This window comes from Scophthalmus maximus, chromosome 17 (assembly GCF_022379125.1).
Source record: "Scophthalmus maximus strain ysfricsl-2021 chromosome 17, ASM2237912v1, whole genome shotgun sequence".
Taxonomy (NCBI): Eukaryota; Metazoa; Chordata; class Actinopteri; order Pleuronectiformes; family Scophthalmidae; genus Scophthalmus; species Scophthalmus maximus.
The window spans coordinates 6,511,607-6,528,778 of record NC_061531.1 but is presented as its reverse complement, the minus strand read 5'-3'; the positions used below and the strand labels follow the sequence as shown (position 1 = coordinate 6,528,778).

Below are 17,172 nucleotides of genomic sequence, written 5' to 3'. Positions count from 1 at the left end.
CCACCAACCAGCGCACCCAGTGCAGTAAGTAGCGTTCATCCTCTTGTGTGTGTGTGTGTGTGTGTGAATAGGTGCTTGTTGAGGTCGCTGCGGCGCAGGGGTGTGTGTGTGTGTGGGTGTCTTTGTTTTTGGAATAGGGACATTGTAATAATTACACGCTGGTCAGAGCCACCGCCAAATAAAAGAGACAGACATTATTATGATGATGATGATGATGTATGTGTGATTGTACGGCGGGACCGAGGGATGTAACATCTCCACCATGTCTGACCGTGTCCGGACCTGTCAGCCTCTCTCGCTGCCTTTGTCCAAGTTATATTGTCACACACACTGATTTGCGTTTTACGTTTTTGAGAAACTGCATATATTATTGTCGCTATGAATCAGGCATTCGTTGTATTCAGTTCTCGGTTTGCATATATATAAACATGTGAGTCATGCAAACAGATCCAATATGGTACTGGGCAAATATTCGAAGGTGTTTCATTATAAAGAAAGTGGAGTGTGTGTGTGTGTGTGTGTGACATGAACTCCGAGGACAAACACACACACACACACACACACACACAACTCATTGACAGTCGTGCGTTTTAATAATCGTGGGACGGGGGAAGAGTTGTGTCCCTGACCCCGGCCCAGAGGAGCCACGACCCTCTAAATGCTTTATCATTAGAGATGAAGACGTTCCGCAGCAGAGCAGACATACACGTGTAAACTTACGATCTCTGGTTTGTCATGATGGAAACACATAGAAATAATAATCATCACCATCATTTACTATGATGTTCTACTGTGATGTATTGTACTCGTGAAGGATGAAACATGTAACCGTTCATTCGGGAACTGTGGGCACTGACGTCACGAACGCACCACTGGAGGAGGCGGCGGCGTTCTGCAGCTGTTCTGACGTCATGCCGCGTGCAGGGCCCAACGTCTGTCTGCATCATCACAGGCAGAGGAGACGTGGGCGTGAAACATTACACGACGACCCCCCACACACACATATAATGGTGTTTCTGAGGGGATTCACCTTTAATAGATAGATACAAGATAGATAAATAATATATAGATAAATATATATATATCTATATATATAGATAGTTTGATGGATAAGTAGATAGATACTGTATATAAGTAGATAGATAGGTGGACAGATAAATAGATAGATATATAAGTGGATAGATATAAAGATAGATCGATACGTAGATAGATATATAGATAGTTAGATGGATAAGTAGATATATACTGTATATAAGTAGATAGATAGGTAGATATATATATAGATAGATAGATAGATAAGTAAATAGATAGGTAGATAGATATATAGACAGATAGATAGATAAGTAAATAGATAGGTAGATAGATAGATATATAGACAGATAGATAGAGAGATAGATAAGTAAATATATATATATATATATATATATATATATATATATATGGATAGATAGATTACCCCTTTAACAATTGAGACTTAATTGAGGAAGGGTTGGCTGTGTCACTTGAACATCTGTGATCTGTTGGGAGTGTTCATCTGTTCACATCATTTTGACAAATGATGAAAAAACAAGGAATGGTTTCCAAATCATAAGGCTTTTTTGCTGGCTGGACGCCTCCTCTCATCCTTTCTCTCCCCCATCAGGTCTAAAGCAATATGACAACTCTCTGATCTTCCTCTGTTCCCTCCCTGTCATCTCTGTCCTCCCAGCCAGTCTTTCTTCACAGACTTGAAGCGACAGCGCTGACCTGGATAACCGCTGAGCCCGTGCAGCCTTCTCCCAGCAGACGGACTCACAGACACACCAGCGGACTGACGGCACATGTCAGTGGCTCAAGGAGTAAGCATCAGCATCCGACACTGCATCCTCGCCATCCTTCCCCCCATCCTCCACCTCCTTGAAACATCCGACATGGCGGACCCCAGTATCACATCTCCTTCTGGGACTCCGCTGCGCTCCCCCAACGCCTCTCTCACCCTGTCCTTCCCCTTCCTGAGGGAGGGCAGCCGGGTGTGGGAGCACGGGAAGGAGCAACCGCTGCCACGGGATCTGCCCAGCCCACTGCCAACCAAGCGCACTCGCACCTATTCAGCGTAAGTAGTGTATTTACCATTAAGTTTTTTAGTGTAAAGTAGACATTTACTAAATGAAGTACTGAAGCACGGTTCTTTTACCTTAGTTGACTTTTTCCATTGTGCAACGCCTGATCTATACTTCACAGAAAGACGTTCAGCAGACAAACTGACCCACGTTTGACTGACTGACGTTTGACTGACTGACCGACCAAAAGACCAAATTAATTCAGTTATCATTGACTTCATCTTGATCAGACTCAGATCACTCTTTTCATCTCTGCTGCCATTGTGCCACTGAGTGTCAAAACACAGTGGCAGCTCTTTCTACATGTTTTATACGCTGCTTAAACAATACAACAGTAACTTTGTGGTTTATTTAATATGCAAACTTCTCTCTCCACCTCCCCTCTGCCTGCAGTACAGTACGTGCTAACTCGGGTCCAGTGTTCAAGGGTGTATGTAAGAACTTCTCCAGGTCACAAGGTCACGGCTTCATACGGCCCTCCCACGGCGGCGAAGACGTCTTTGTTCACATCTCAGAGTGAGTGGAAACAACACTGAGAAGATGAAATCCTGCAGATCTCAAGGCTGGCGCCTCTGAGCATCGCAGCAGAGGAACACAACACAACACGTCAGCTGAATTACAGAAACAGAAACACAAGCACCAACAAACTCATCTGAGTCAGATAAGAGCTCAGCAAAAACTTTGTTTTTTACAGCACATACTTTTTCCAAATTGATAGCTATTTTTTTCCAACTCCCCTAGGACACTAACACCTGCAGTTACTGGACATGCACAGAGAGTACAGCGACTTCTTCTTTTCTTTTTGGGACAAGCTATACATCACATTGTTTTACAGCCTCAGCAGAAAAGACATTGCGGAATTTCTGCCAACCGAATACGCATGAGGTTCCAGTTATATTTTAGCCAAATCTGGATGATGGTTGTGAAAGTCCAAAATCTTAAAATATCCTCATTATCACTGCTCGTGCAGATATATGCTCCTCTAATTTGTATGCGTGTGTGTGTGTGAAATGAATGTTTGATAGTGTGCCTGTTTGCTTGTTTGCCGAGAATGAGATGAGACGATCGGTGCCACTCTCCAGTCTGTGTGTTGAGGATGAAGCTGGAGCTGTGAGGCAATTAGTTTGATGTTGGTCGAACAAAGCTCTGGTCAAACCTTCGCCCACTAACACCTTTAAAAAGTTGTAATCCTGTTTTGTTAAATAGCAGCATGACAGCATGACAGTGAAACACACCTTCAAAATTCACTATCTCTTCCCCCGTGCCTCTTCATCCTAATCTCTTCTCCCCTTTTCAGCATCGACGGGGAGTATGTCCCAGTCGAGGGCGACGAGGTCACGTACAAAGTGTGCCGGGTCCCGCCCAAGAACCTGAAGGTGCAGGCCGTGGACGTGAAGATCACACATCTCAACCCGGGGACGAAACACGAGACCTGGTCTGGGCAGATCATCAGCTCATAGAACCAGAGCTCCTGGCCTGGTGGGACGTACTGGCTAGGGCAAGGCAGGGCAGGGCAGGGCAGGACAGGGCAGGGCGGGGTTGGGGGTTGGGGGTTGATTGGGCACTGGTAAAACTTACATTCTGTGCTAAAAAACCTTTTGAAAAAACATGTTTTTCCTACACAGCATAGAGCGCAGTGTTCGTAAGTGTCGGGTGTAGCTGGCGATGACAGAGCTGATGAACTGTCTGTATACTACACTGATGTCTTCGCTGTGTGTGTGTGTGTGTGTGTGTGTGTGTGTGTGTGTGTGTATGTGTGTGTGTGTGTGTGTGAAACTGACCATGTGTTCATTGTTAGGTCACATTCTTGATGTATTTATATTTTCTGTTCACACTGCTGAGCGTGTGTGCAAAGAGGAGGGCAACTTGGGACAAAAGGCTGAATTCAGTTTTACTTCCCTTCTTCGCAGCCTGTCGTGCAGTTGTTCACTTCAAGTGAGACTTTGGAAAGAAGTGCAGAATTTTCGAGCGACTTGTTGCTTTGTGAAAGAAAGATTGTTTGACAATCCTTAGAGCAGTGAATCACAGCTGGTTTTCCTTTTGAAAACTCCAAATAGAATCTTTATAGAACGTCTACTCTTGCACCCCTTGAAAGGACTCGTGACCTCCTTTTGGGTTCCAGGTCACCAATTTAGAAACCTGATATTAGGACGTTAAAGAGGATTTTTTTTTTTTGAAATTGAGAGGTACTGAAAGTTGGAGGCAGTGTCAGTTAGGAAATCGATTTGTCTTAGATGGAAAAAGCATGAAGGGAGACCAGAACTAGAACAAAAAAGAGACCATATGAAACCAAATATGGACATTTCAAAAATATAAACAAAATGTTCAGTGAATGAAAAGTGATGGCAAGTATTTCCCCCCTGAAAAATGCATATCCTAAGTTGTCTTGTCTTGTTTGTGGTATTTACTTTGATTATTTATTTGATGATTTGTGTGTACTCAGATTACAAACTCTATATTTTGGTTAATACAGTCAAAGGTTGCACAGGAGAACTTTGAACATCCACTATGAGAACTGCCACAGTCACTGCCTTCGTGGCTTTAGTCAATTTGATGTCCTTTTGAAAATTCTTGTTTTGAAAGTGTCTGGAGTCAACCATTTCTAAATCTCTTTTTCTACTGTTAGAAAACAAACAATGTGTATCTGTGTGTCATCTATTGAGTGCACTCATGGTGACTGTGAACTACATGATTTCAGATTTGGTGCCAATGGAAACCATCGTCACAGAAATGTCGTCTGTAGCTATTTAGGTTGTAAACTTTACTGTAAGTCATTTTCTATTTTTGTGAGCGTTCGTTTATTTGTCACATCAAAGAGCACTTTCTTTTGTGGTCGAGCCACGGTGGTGGGGATCCCCATGACTGATTCTAATGAGCCTTGAAAGAACATTAAAGCATTTTAAGATTCGCAGGTTTCGTTGAAGCTGTCTTTCTTTATTGTGTTGTGTCAGGGTCTGGAGCCTTTGGGCTTATATCAGCATGACCAAAAGAGACCTGTCTGGATTGATTTATGGAAAGCATAATGTACAATTTTTACTAAGCTTCTCAAAATGTTGTACCTACCTCTGTTGAATGAACAACAGATGAAGGGAGATCCTGTGCCAAACAAGAGCACCTGATGCCACTGATGTAAAGCACCTCAAATCCGCTTCAGCCACTACGATCCTGCTGGAGAGCCGCTGTTCTCGTCCAACCTCTGCCACCTGTTGCCAAGAAAAGTGACTGAAGCAGTTTAAACGACCCGTAGACATATACAGGCCAAGGAAGTCATACATTCTACGGTTTAACACAAGCTCCGCCTGAAGAAATTACTGTTACAACTGCAGTCTCGGACAACGCTGCTCCCGCTGTTTGTGTCCGTTTACATGTTTGATATTATTTTCAACATGCGCTTTTCAGCAGCTGGAGCATATTTTCTGCAGAATATTTGAGAGTGCGGCGTTGACACTGCTCTGCGCGTCATTGGGTAGCTGCCGTCTGCCGGGGAGAGAGACTATGACGGGTCACAACCAGGTTTCAGGTTTCAGGTTGTTCTGATTAAAGAAAAGAAAAGAAAAAAGAAATGTGTCAGCTGCAGAGACCAAAAGAAACGATTAAAACAAAATGAGGAATGTTGGTTGACTGAATTCTGTCTTTGGCACTGAACACTTGAAATATTGGTGTTTTTTCTTCTCTGGTTATGGGTGGTGGAGTTTGTCAGGTCAATTGCCTGTCAAAGCATAATACCAGACATCGAAAAAGAGACATGGATGATGATGATAGAAAAAGTTACAGTTTCACCTCTGAAGAACCTGCGGAGCGATGTGGATATGATATGTGCATATGAACCTTTCTGGCGACCTCCAGTGGTGGAATGAATTGGGAGAATCTGCAGCCTGCAGCTAACACGGAGTCTGTAAGAAAAATGTAAATAAACATTCCTGAGGTCAAAGCCCGGAATGATCTAACCAGCTTAATTATGACACCGGAGAGCAGATGTTATCAAAAAAAAAGATTTATTACAATGAATTTTAATGAAAATAATTATTTTTATCCACAAGTGACTGAAATTTTTTTGCATCAGTGACATTAAAACCTGATTCTTTGCATGTAAGTCTACGGGATGTAGCAGAGTTAACAGTCGGACACTTATCAGGAGCCTTGTATTCACAATAATAATTCTTTTATGTCTGAAACATAACAGAAAGACGGACAAATTGTTATGGGAAAATGAAACAGTTTTTCCAATTATTTCTAAAAACTTATTTTAAAAACACAGTTCAAGCAGCTGTTGAATACTGCAAAACTCCTTAAAAAGTTATCAACAAGGAATCAAGCAGTAAGCACCGATACATACAGTCACCAAGCCCACGGCGTACTGGCTTGTAAAAATATTTTACATAAAAAGTTGTCATATTGCCTGGCAGAGGTTTGTAGAGCGTCTTGGTCAGAGCAGCTTTATTCACTGGTTAAAATGAATCCCTCGAGTCAGTAATGTTCCGTTTGAAATATAAATATGACATCGAACTTCTTTCTTTCACAGCAGGTTTGTGAGGTTAACGCAGACATTTGACATTCAGGGGATCACACAGTAAAACCATCAATAAATAACCTCCAGTTCAGAGACATTACAATACACAATTCATGCGTCCTCAACTCTGAAGGAGGTAATGTCGACATCTTCTTTGACGCTTCACTCAAACCTCACTTTCAAAATGGACTCACATATCACCAGCAATGTTTCAAAATCTCTTTCAATATTATAACCTGCTTCAGTAGTACTCAACAAGACCAACAACAGGGACAAGATTATCCAAACATTAGTGCAAAACATCATTCTATACTTAATAATCTGGGGTGTTAACTTTCCTTTCATAATCTCTCGAAGCATTTTGTTAGCTTGGCGTTACACGCTGCACATCCCAGTCAAACACGTCTTCTGGCACAATATTAAAACATTTGACACACATCTACATGTAACACTTACTCAGTTACTGTCCCCTTTAAGAGAGAAACTTTTGAATTCATTGAACACATTTAGTCAGATCACCTCAAAAATAACAAGGAAGAAAAAAATCAGTAGTGGTACCTTTTAGAAGTTCATAAAAAATAAAAAAAAAACACCTGCCGTACCAGCAGAAACCCACGGGCTGGAGTTCAGAGGGGCTTGTGGGTAACGGGGCCGGGGGCAGCGGTGGAGACATGTCAGTACATCAGGAGTCGCCTGGTGCGGAATCAAAGAAAAGCTCCCGACAGAGCCGGGCCGTGTCTTCTGGACAGAAGACCGTGAAGCCGATGGTCCGTGGGTCGTTGAAAATCTCATAGTCGTTCCCCCCCTGCAGAGAGAATCGTTAACGTTACACATGGGTCGACGGAGTGCACCAATTCTCCTTCTGTGTCACAAAGACAAACTTTGCAAACTTTTGCACCGCATGGAGTTTTTTTCCGAAACGATGACCTCGTGTGGTGAGAACGTTTTAAACACTTCAGTAACAGTTCCACCTCGTCAGCCGGCTCTAACTTTTCACCATTGTTGTTTCTCATTAGTAGTATTTTCCGTAACAACTGCCACCAACTGCAGAGTAGACAATCTGCTTCCTGTTTACACCGGCACGCACATGCTGAGTGTTCATGAATGGTGACGTGATATGTGCTTTAGTATGGATAGGGATTAATACTGATACAACGAAAATGTATTAGTATGGACGTTGCCTATAAAAGCATATTAATCCCTGTGCTTTTTATTGAGATGTCTATGTGTGTATGTGATATCAGCACCTGTAGCCCCCTCTGGGAGTTTATATACACAACAATGTGTCTTTCATAGCACTGCACCCAGCTCTGCTGATAACACCTCCCAAGATGAACTTACGTCTGTGGTCTCGTTGCCAAAGAAGTAGATGGCGTCCAGGCCCTCACTCTCCAGCAGCTCTAGACACAGTCTCTTGTCCCAGCCCTCCGGGAAAATGTCAAAGCTGATGAGGCCACCTAAAACAAGATCATGACAAAAATATTCATCCTCTTCATTATATGCATAGTGTAGCTCCTGAACAAATATTCACTCTGAACAATTCCCTGCTCTTTGCAGAGGGAAATGAAAAGCGTTTGGCCGAGTTAACGCATGTTCATCAGGTTTTTCAGGAAATTACAGCCCGAGCAGTGTTGATGTTGAATTTACAAAACTTTTTTTTTCCTATTAACCAGTCCCCTCTACATGTTGTTGAATACTTCCCCTCCTGTGTTTACAATCAACACCTCCAGCTCTGCAGGGCAAATGTTATTTGTTCTCTGAGCAGCTGATGGAGGTTCAGCTCCAGCGGGGGCAATTGTTTCTGGGAAATCGTTTGCGCAAAGTTACACTGTAAAAGCGATAAAAATGTCAATATTTGACCGAACAATGCCAAACATTTGCTAGATTCAAGCAATCCTGAGGTGACTGTGGGAGGTGTGATTAAGGCTGCGGCTCAGAGAAGAGATCATGATGTGTGCATACACAAAGTCCAGCTCATTCTGGTCTAAAAGTCACAGCAGCTCTGTTGTTGCGCGCTGAATGATCGCTGAATGATAAGCTGAATGATAAACTGAATGATCGCTGAATGATAAACTGAATGATCGCTGAATGATCGCTGAATGATCAGCTGAATGATCAGCTGAATGATCGCTGAATGATAAACTGAATGATCGCTGAATGATCGCTGAATGATAAGCTGAATGATAAACTGAATGATCGCTGAATGATAAACTGAATGATCGCTGAATGATAAGCTGAATGATAAACTGAATGATCGCTGAATGATAAACTGAATGATCGCTGAATGATCGCTGAATGATCAGCTGAATGATCAGCTGAATGATCGCTGAATGATAAGCTGAATGATCGCTGAATGATACGCTGAATGATCAGCTGAATGATCAGCTGAATGATACGCTGAATGATCAGCTGAATGATACGCTGAATGATCAGCTGAATGATCAGCTGAAAGGTCTCCTGCAAAGTTCCTCCCTTTCTCTCTCCTCTCTGTCACCCCTCCCCCCCCTTTTTAACTGTAAAGTCTTTGCACGTCCCGTTCCTCAGCTGACATTCTAAGGAGCCTATGACAAAGGGAACAGTTGAGAGGCATCCAGCCAATCAGAGGGCCGTGTTCCTCACACGCCCTCCACACACCTTCGCACCCAGTGATTCAGCCAAATCTGTGGTGACCCATTCCACGGCCCTGCCTGTTTCCCACCTGAGCAGAGCAGCTGCTGCTGATGGTGCACATCATACGTGACCTTATTCCACTGTTACTCAACCCTATTACATAACCCTTTTTTTTAATAAATAAGGGTTGCTAAGCATTTTGTGTTAAAGGACACAACAGGTGAAAAGTTCCAGAGAGAATTTAGACCGAAATCTGATACACACCTGATAACCACTGTATGCAAAATAAGATATCTTATCTTATCTTTACCACAATGGGGCAGATAAGTCAACGAAGACTTGAATGAGTGTCCAACATAGCGAGGGCGTTTATCTCATTCAGATATAGGACATGTGTGGACACAAGTCTCAAAGGGTTTGCTTCTCTTTAACCATTGAGATTTTTTCCTTCCCTCAATATGTTACCCTCTGATTTGCTCTGTCCGTGTGGCCACTGCACTATAAGGGCACAAATGTGTGCATCTGCTAGGTTAAAATAACCGAGTACTTAGCAGTAGCCCCTAAAAACAACAGCCCACTGTCCATTTCAAGGATCATGACAAACCGGGCCTCTGGCGCTGCGAACTCCGGATAATGTGCGTAGAATTGCGTCTTCTCCGGAGTCTGCCGTTCAGATATACGACGAACACAACACCACCTTTCTCTTCTCTGCTCCGCGCCAGGGCTCTTTAAAAGAGAAGTCATTAAGGGGAAAACAAGCCTGCCTGTCTCCTTTGTTTGTCTGACCTGTGAACAACCCTCGCGCGTCACCAGCCGAGGCGAACACCTCACGGAGCACGTAGGCAAACACAGAGTGTTCGATTCACCTGACTGCCGCTGCGCAGTCAGATGTGAGGGGGGAACAGTCTGGCCCACATCGTTAAGTGTGAGGCAGAGAGGGCTCCTTTTTTTTCAAACAGAGACAAGAGACAACAGAAAAGCATGTACGCTGTAAAACCGGTTTGTCGTTTAAGACAAAGACGCATTTAGAGCCCTGACTGCTGTTATTAGGGAAGAGGAAGTGTTAAAGCAACCTCCATGATAATAAAAACATATTTGTTCCTAAATTCTAGTGGCAGCCACAGCTTTTAAAACTACTACTACTATGAATAATATGTGTGAAGTGATGACCAAGACAAGTGGAACCCCCATGGAAGACAATCAGCATTTTAATCGCTTTCACTCCAATTCAGGAGAAGTCTCAAGGGAATATAAGGGGTTTAGAGTATAAATATAACATAAGACAAGTAGGGTTTCACTGATCTGACTTTTTCTTTCCTGATACCAACTGAAACATCTCAACTCAGGGCACCTGCCAATGCTGAGTGCTGATCTGATACATCTGTGTCCCAAATGAACCTGTGCAGGAGCTCACATTTTTTTTGTATCAAGTAACAAGTAATTAAGCCTCCCTGCTGCGTCAAACACGGTGTCCCTTCATGGGGCAGAATAATACATGAGGCGACGTGTCCATTTCTTATTCTGCCCAATGAAGTGACGCTTTTTTTTTGGCAGCACAAATACACACAGGCTTCCCCCCAAACTATATTTATGGCAGCGGGCTGTGACGTGTTATACCTCATGGAGATTAGGGGGATGAATAATCTGTCATGACAAATTATATGAAATACAATTGACACCTTGAGACCAGTCAGGGTTGAGGTTGATCAGTTAAAAATGAGTGAATGCGCTGAGTGCACATTACTGTTCAAAAATGTGTTTTGCTTCAGGTGTGTCCTCTTTCCTAAATCATTTTAGACCATGTTACCTTGTGGTTAATTACTACATTATAGTAACAGTAGCGGCAATCAGTTTTTGTTTTCCTGTTAAGGGGCTTTGAGCTTTCGACCCTCTCACCTTTAGTAAACTGAAGTCCCTTTCCGGCAAACTCCTCTTTCAGTGCAGCAACAAATTTCTCCCTGATCTTCTCTCTCTGTGGAGCAAAAGACAAAGCAGTCAGATTTCAGCTCACACCAATTTTTCGTATTATTCAACTAGCACTTTGGCTCCGACCTTCCTCGGTCATAACTGTTATCTAATCTGTTCCCCCGGAAGATTCAATATGCTCAGATGAACATGGACATGCAATGTCCCGATCACACAGTGCAGTTATGTCTTATGTAGGAATGTAACAGGTAGGGCTGTCACGATAATTATACATGAGCATCGACGCAATCATTTGTATTGAGCTCGATAACACCCATTGTGTTACATTCTTTCAGCAGCGACTCGCATTGGCGCCAACCAATTGGCCTAGGCTGCGGGCTCACATGATTCGGTCGCAAAAAAACGGTCTTAAAATGACAATGATATCGTTTATCGCAGTAATTACGAGGACAATATCACGCCCAACAAAAAGTAGTTTTTCGTGACATGCCTGGTAACCGGCGATTGTAGCTGTATAAATGTTGGCACATGGTAGCTTTAGGGTTAAACTTTGTCTCTTCTGCCGCTATCTCCTTCCTCCATATCGCCCGACTCTGTGAGCCATCAATGGACAGCCTGTTAAGCTGTCCTGAAAACTCCCCATTGTTTGACCTCTCTCTCTCTCTCTCTCTTTCGTTCCCTGCATTACTGAGCACATTTCATGAAACAGAGAGAGAGAGAGACATAGAGGTGACGCTCAGTGACTGATGTGTCAAAGGTTTCAGTTTGCTTACTGTAGATCTGGCCACGGTGAATTTTAATAAGGTTTTGATTTAGTTCAGGCAAAATGGCAGGTATACTCTTATTTAGAATTGTTCTACAACAGCACACTGAGCTTGGACTTTATCAGCAGCCGGTGTCGACTGTGTGCAGTGTTTTACCCACAGGGATATTATCGGCGTGCCACAATCCAGGACTACTGTTCACACACAGAGATGGTGCAGGAAGCAGAGGAATGATATGCTAACCCGTAAATAGTGACTTCAGAGCACATCAGGCTTGGCCCTGAATACTATTTCACCAACATCTCGCCACCTGATCACAGGGGTGAACCATTCCATGGATGTCACTGTTTTGTCAGATGTTTCGTTGACGTCAGCGACCAAATGAACAAAAGCTCAGGTACTAATGACAAAATGTTTACCTTGTCCAATTCAGAGAATTCAATTCGCTCCTCCGGCGAGCAGCTCCGACCGATGGGAGAAATGTTGATCATTCCATTCCTGAACTCGATGAACGTCCCCCTGCAGGTGGAGTTAAAAGGGGTGCACGGTTAGATTATTTTAATAACGCTAAACTGAGGAAGAGGCCCTCTTCATACCTGACATTAGCATGCATCTTTATGTATTTGAACGCAACTTCACTTGCATCTCGAGTGACCGTTTCTGAACAGATGTCACCTCCCTGCTCTATGTGCAAATAAACAACTGCATAATCCAAGCTAATGTTGTTGTTGTTGTAACTGAGAGGAGCAGCATTGCACTTCACCCTCCTAGTTTGTTGGAAATTAAAAATAAAAATAAAAATACAGTGTGGGTCCATTTCTGGTAAAATTCAGGGCAATAAAAATGCCCAAGATGTTTGTAAAATATCTTTGAGTTTGTCATAAAAAATTCAGATGCTGTGGACAAAGCCCCCTTACATGATTTGGGATCGATAGAATAGTATGAATGAGGATGGAAGTTGACACACCTGGACTTGGTGCTGTTTCAATACACGTTGATGCCGGGTATGAACAGGGGCAGAGACTTGGTTTTGTGTTGACATACAGTTACACCCAAATCTACAAACTTTTCTCCAATACGAAGGAAGAACAGCTGTATTTTGTGCTTTAGCTTTATTTCTTGAACGAGATCACAAAAGGCACATTTGTTCTCCTTCGACAGATCTTGGCTGATGAGTGGATTTAGCATTCCAGGAATGCAGGTTGTGTGTGTTGGTGTGCCCCGAGGGGGGTAGAGGCCTAACTGTCGCGTGAGATTGGTCAGTGTCACCTTTTCTTTGGCAGCTTGATGAGCCCCATGTAGCTGAGGCAGAAGTTGATCAGGTCCTGCAGAAGCTCCTCTCCAATCTGGTTCTGAATAGCCTGCCGGGAGAAAAACCAAAAGACAAGAATGCTCGGTCCCATTCCTTGTGTAATTTTTAATGACAGGTAAAGGTAGGGCTAGCGATACTGGACAATCGCTGGAGAAGTCTGTTGATATTTGAACACAACAGCAAAACAAATTCACCCCTCCCCTTGAGTGCTCGTTCAGCACAAACACCCCTGCTGCAGATTGGATAGAGCAGTTTGCTTTGTTTCCCAAATGCAGAGCAAGAACTGTGGGCGAAAAACAGATTTTTTTTTTTTTTGTCTACACACAGAACAGACCACTAGCGGACCGTGAGGAGATATTAGCAGAATTTGACAAAAAGGTGTATTGGATTAGAATCGCTAACCCCGTCTTAAAATAAAGATGATACATGACCCCCTCTTTCCCAGTGTATGGCAAAGAGGTCACCCTGGTCATCCTCAGCAGCTCCGTAGGGGGAGCAGATGGAGCGCGTACAGTGTGAAGACGTGTCGTTCTCATGACAGATATTGTGTAGCATGCCAGCGGACATTGTTCACTTACGTGTTTTGAGAGGAGTTTCCCGTCTTTGTACTGCACTGTCCCGTTCTCAGCAAACACGTAGTCGAACTTGTGTACCACTGCGAGAGAGAGGAGACGGGTGAAATGTGGCAAAATGTGCTCGTCTGGCCTATTGAAAACGGCACGCTCAGCTAAATCCGTGGTTCTTCCGCTCAGCTTTTTAATACGGACAAACAGAATGTCATATATCCCTGGTGGCAGATTACGGTGTACATTACACTGCCTGGTAAAGTCAAGTTCAGGACGGTACCTTCTCTGACAGCAACACTACAGGAAAGGTCTAACTTTGCTTCACTGAAAAGCTTCTTTGACTCTAAGGGACTCTAACTCTAATTATACAGCAATTACATGCAAAGCAGCATAATCCACCAAGCTGAGAGCACTTAGACACGCTGATGATAACAGCTTAGAAGCTTACAAATATGAAAAATCTCTATAAATGGCTTACACATTTTTACAAAACCTGCTACGGGAATTAACTGTCCCCCTAAATGAATATTTAACTCATACAGGGTGCAACTTTTTCATCATGATTCAAAAAAACAAACATTGTAAAGTTCTAAAACTTATTATTCTTTATTTTGAACTTGTTTTGATATGTGATGATCCCATCACACAGCAGCTACGACCCACATTGTGTGTGTGTGCATGGTGAAATATGAAAAGGTTCACCTTTGGCACATTCGGCACGCTGATGAAATGGCATGGCTCACTCACGGCACAATGTGTCTGCATATTTATATTTACTGTCAGACAGGCTTTCAGCCTGTCCATGCAAGTTCACTCGGCTGGGATGTGTCTGGCACTGCGTTGTGAGGGTCAGTGTGCCAGTGGGTTTTGGCAGTAGGTTCGGGAGTCGCGGGTAAACACAGTCGAGGAAAACTGACCAACGTTGAGCGTTCATGTGAGCCCGGAGGTTAGCGATGGCACAGCAGGCTAAATTTAGTTTGTCTGTCGTTTTGAGCGGTGGCTCTCGACATGCTGTTGTGAAATCATGATTGAAATTGAAATGCAACAGTTGGTCATAATGAAATAATTACGTGCCCAGCCTCATGAGTTACTTCATAGATGATTATGAGACTGAACTAACTTCGTTATCATCCTTCCATAGTGCAGTAAGAAGGATCTTGTGCTGTGCTCTCTTAAGCTGCTCCAGGCGAGGACTCGTGGCCTAAATCCTTAATTATTCCCAGGACTCATCCACTATCTCTGCTGCACTCTCTGTAGGCTTGTGTCCAATTGAGCAGACGGCACAGTGAAAATTGTCAGGCCACGCAGTGGTGAATGACATTACAGTGTATATAGACCGTCAGTGTTATTTTAGACAGGAAGCAGGAGGCTCACCATCATCCCCCTCCCCGAGCTGCTCTGCTATCTTGGAGTAGTCCGACCCTCCCACAATGCCGATCTTCACTTTCCTCCTCAGAGTCTGGAAGAACTCGTCCAGCTGCGGCTCGATTTTCTGCAGAAGACAGAAAAAAGGCAGTTTTATCCCAGTCGTGTTGGCGGGCAGAGCCCCCCCTTCACACACACAGCACACGTCTGAGCATGCACACAGATGTACCGTCATTGAAAAAAAGAAAGGTATCTACTGTATTGCATAATGTGATTTGTGCATTTTAACAAAGAGACAAAGGGCACTGTTGGTGGTGTGATTTGGAACAGATCTCCAGCTTTCTAACATATGGAGAAAGATAAAACGTCTGAGCTGCACACACACAAGGGAGACATTATGCATTATGTAATATCTGGCACGCACGCACACACACACACACACACACACACACACACACACACACACACACACACACACACACACACACACACACACACACACACACACACACACACAGACACATATTAACCTTAGATGAACCCAAGCATTCAAAAACAATGACAAAATAACAAGAAGGGCACAGGTGCTGGTGAAAAATAACCCAGAAAGCATTAAGAAAAAGGGGGTTTCTTTCCCTAAAAGCAAAAGTCTTCACAACTTAACATAGGTTCAGATAATGGGGGTTATTTACATTTTCTTCCAATAATAATAAAAAAACACACACACACACACACACACACACACACACACACACACACACACACACACACACACACCAATAAGCCTACATGAGATGGCAGCATTATAGGGCAGTTTCTGTGTATAAATTTAGGCAAGATGCAAATGTAAACCAGACAACAAAACACACAGATCACAAACCACAGATGCTCCAATAGAGGTAAACAATAGTAACACGTGAGTGCGGGGGGCTTCAATAACAACAACAACAACTTATGAAATACTGATGATACTGTATGGGGGAGCAAAGAGGGGTGAAGAACACACAGTGTCGTGATTCAGGTGAAGGTGGTGATGGCAGAGGAGCAGAGGAGCTCTTACGGAAGCCTGTGACGACCGAACCCCGTCAAACGCCGGTGTGGTCGCGGGCTCACCTCTCTCGGTCGTGTCAGGGTGCCGTCCACGTCAAACAGGCACAGGATGTTTCGGTCCGACGAGAAGCCGCTCGGTTGCTCCATTTCTTCTCCTCTTCTTCTCTTCGAGCTGTTCCCTTTTCGATGTTTCCACCTTTGACCGCGACTCTCACAGGTCCGCTCTCGTGCAAGCCAACGCAAGTGCAAAAATAAATCACCATGAATGAATAAAATGAGAATAAAAATCAATCACATTGACACGCTGGAAAAAAAGACATGGTTTTTCGGGGCTTTGGTCAATCAGCTGATGTATCAAAATAAATAAAGCAGGCTTGGCGCGCGGGAGATTCTCGTTTCGTATGCAAGCTGAGTGCCTCCTCCTCCTCCTCTTCTTCTTCTCCTTCCTCTTCGTCTTCTTCTCCGTCTCCACAGTCCGGCTGTCTTGGCTCGGTCCGGCTCTGCTCGGCTCTGCTCGGCTCACCGACGCGCGAACGTTGCAGCTGAACACGTCGGGGCTCTTTTGCAACAGCGGAGCTGCGCCTCGCCCGATAGCCAATCACAAGAGGAGTACGAGACGTGACGTCGGCAAGGAGGGCGGGGCCGTTTAGATTGCGCAGCCAACATCGAGCTGACCTTCCACCCACAAGTGAAGAGCAGAAACAATGTGCAGTAACAACAACAACAACAACAACAACAACAACAACCATACATGTATGACTGTGGAATAATACATTAATCATCGACGCGGAGAAATTACACTACAGCAGGGATAGTATAAATTAATAATAACCATGCGTCTGAAGTGAACTGAGGTCAAAAGTACAGAGGTGCAAATCAGTTCCAGAATTTAGTATTGACACCTTTTAAATTCAGATATTTGCAAAAATATTGCATAGAAATTTAGCATATGAGTTTGTCACAGCTACTC

At 43.6% G+C, this 17,172-nt stretch overlaps 2 protein-coding genes across 2 annotated transcripts; one reads left to right on the top strand and one right to left on the bottom strand.

The window, feature by feature from the left end:
• The first annotated feature begins 1,832 nt into the window (after positions 1-1,832).
• csdc2b (cold shock domain containing C2, RNA binding b) lies at positions 1,833-5,007 on the top strand. The gene is made up of 3 exons (XM_047328156.1): positions 1,833-2,092; positions 2,493-2,615; positions 3,397-5,007. The coding sequence occupies exons 1-3, from the start codon at positions 1,911-1,913 to the stop codon at positions 3,557-3,559; spliced, it is 468 nt and encodes a 155-aa protein (XP_047184112.1). The 5' UTR covers positions 1,833-1,910; the 3' UTR covers positions 3,560-5,007.
• Positions 5,008-6,077: 1,070 nt separating this feature from the next.
• Positions 6,078-16,777, bottom strand: LOC118288643 (phosphomannomutase 1). Its single transcript, XM_035614941.2, has 8 exons — positions 16,266-16,777; positions 15,162-15,279; positions 13,800-13,876; positions 13,179-13,270; positions 12,329-12,428; positions 11,116-11,191; positions 7,951-8,066; positions 6,078-7,414 (listed from the first exon to the last, which is right to left on the bottom strand). The coding sequence occupies exons 1-8, from the start codon at positions 16,347-16,349 to the stop codon at positions 7,292-7,294; spliced, it is 786 nt and encodes a 261-aa protein (XP_035470834.1). The 5' UTR covers positions 16,350-16,777; the 3' UTR covers positions 6,078-7,291.
• Positions 16,778-17,172: the final 395 nt, after the last annotated feature.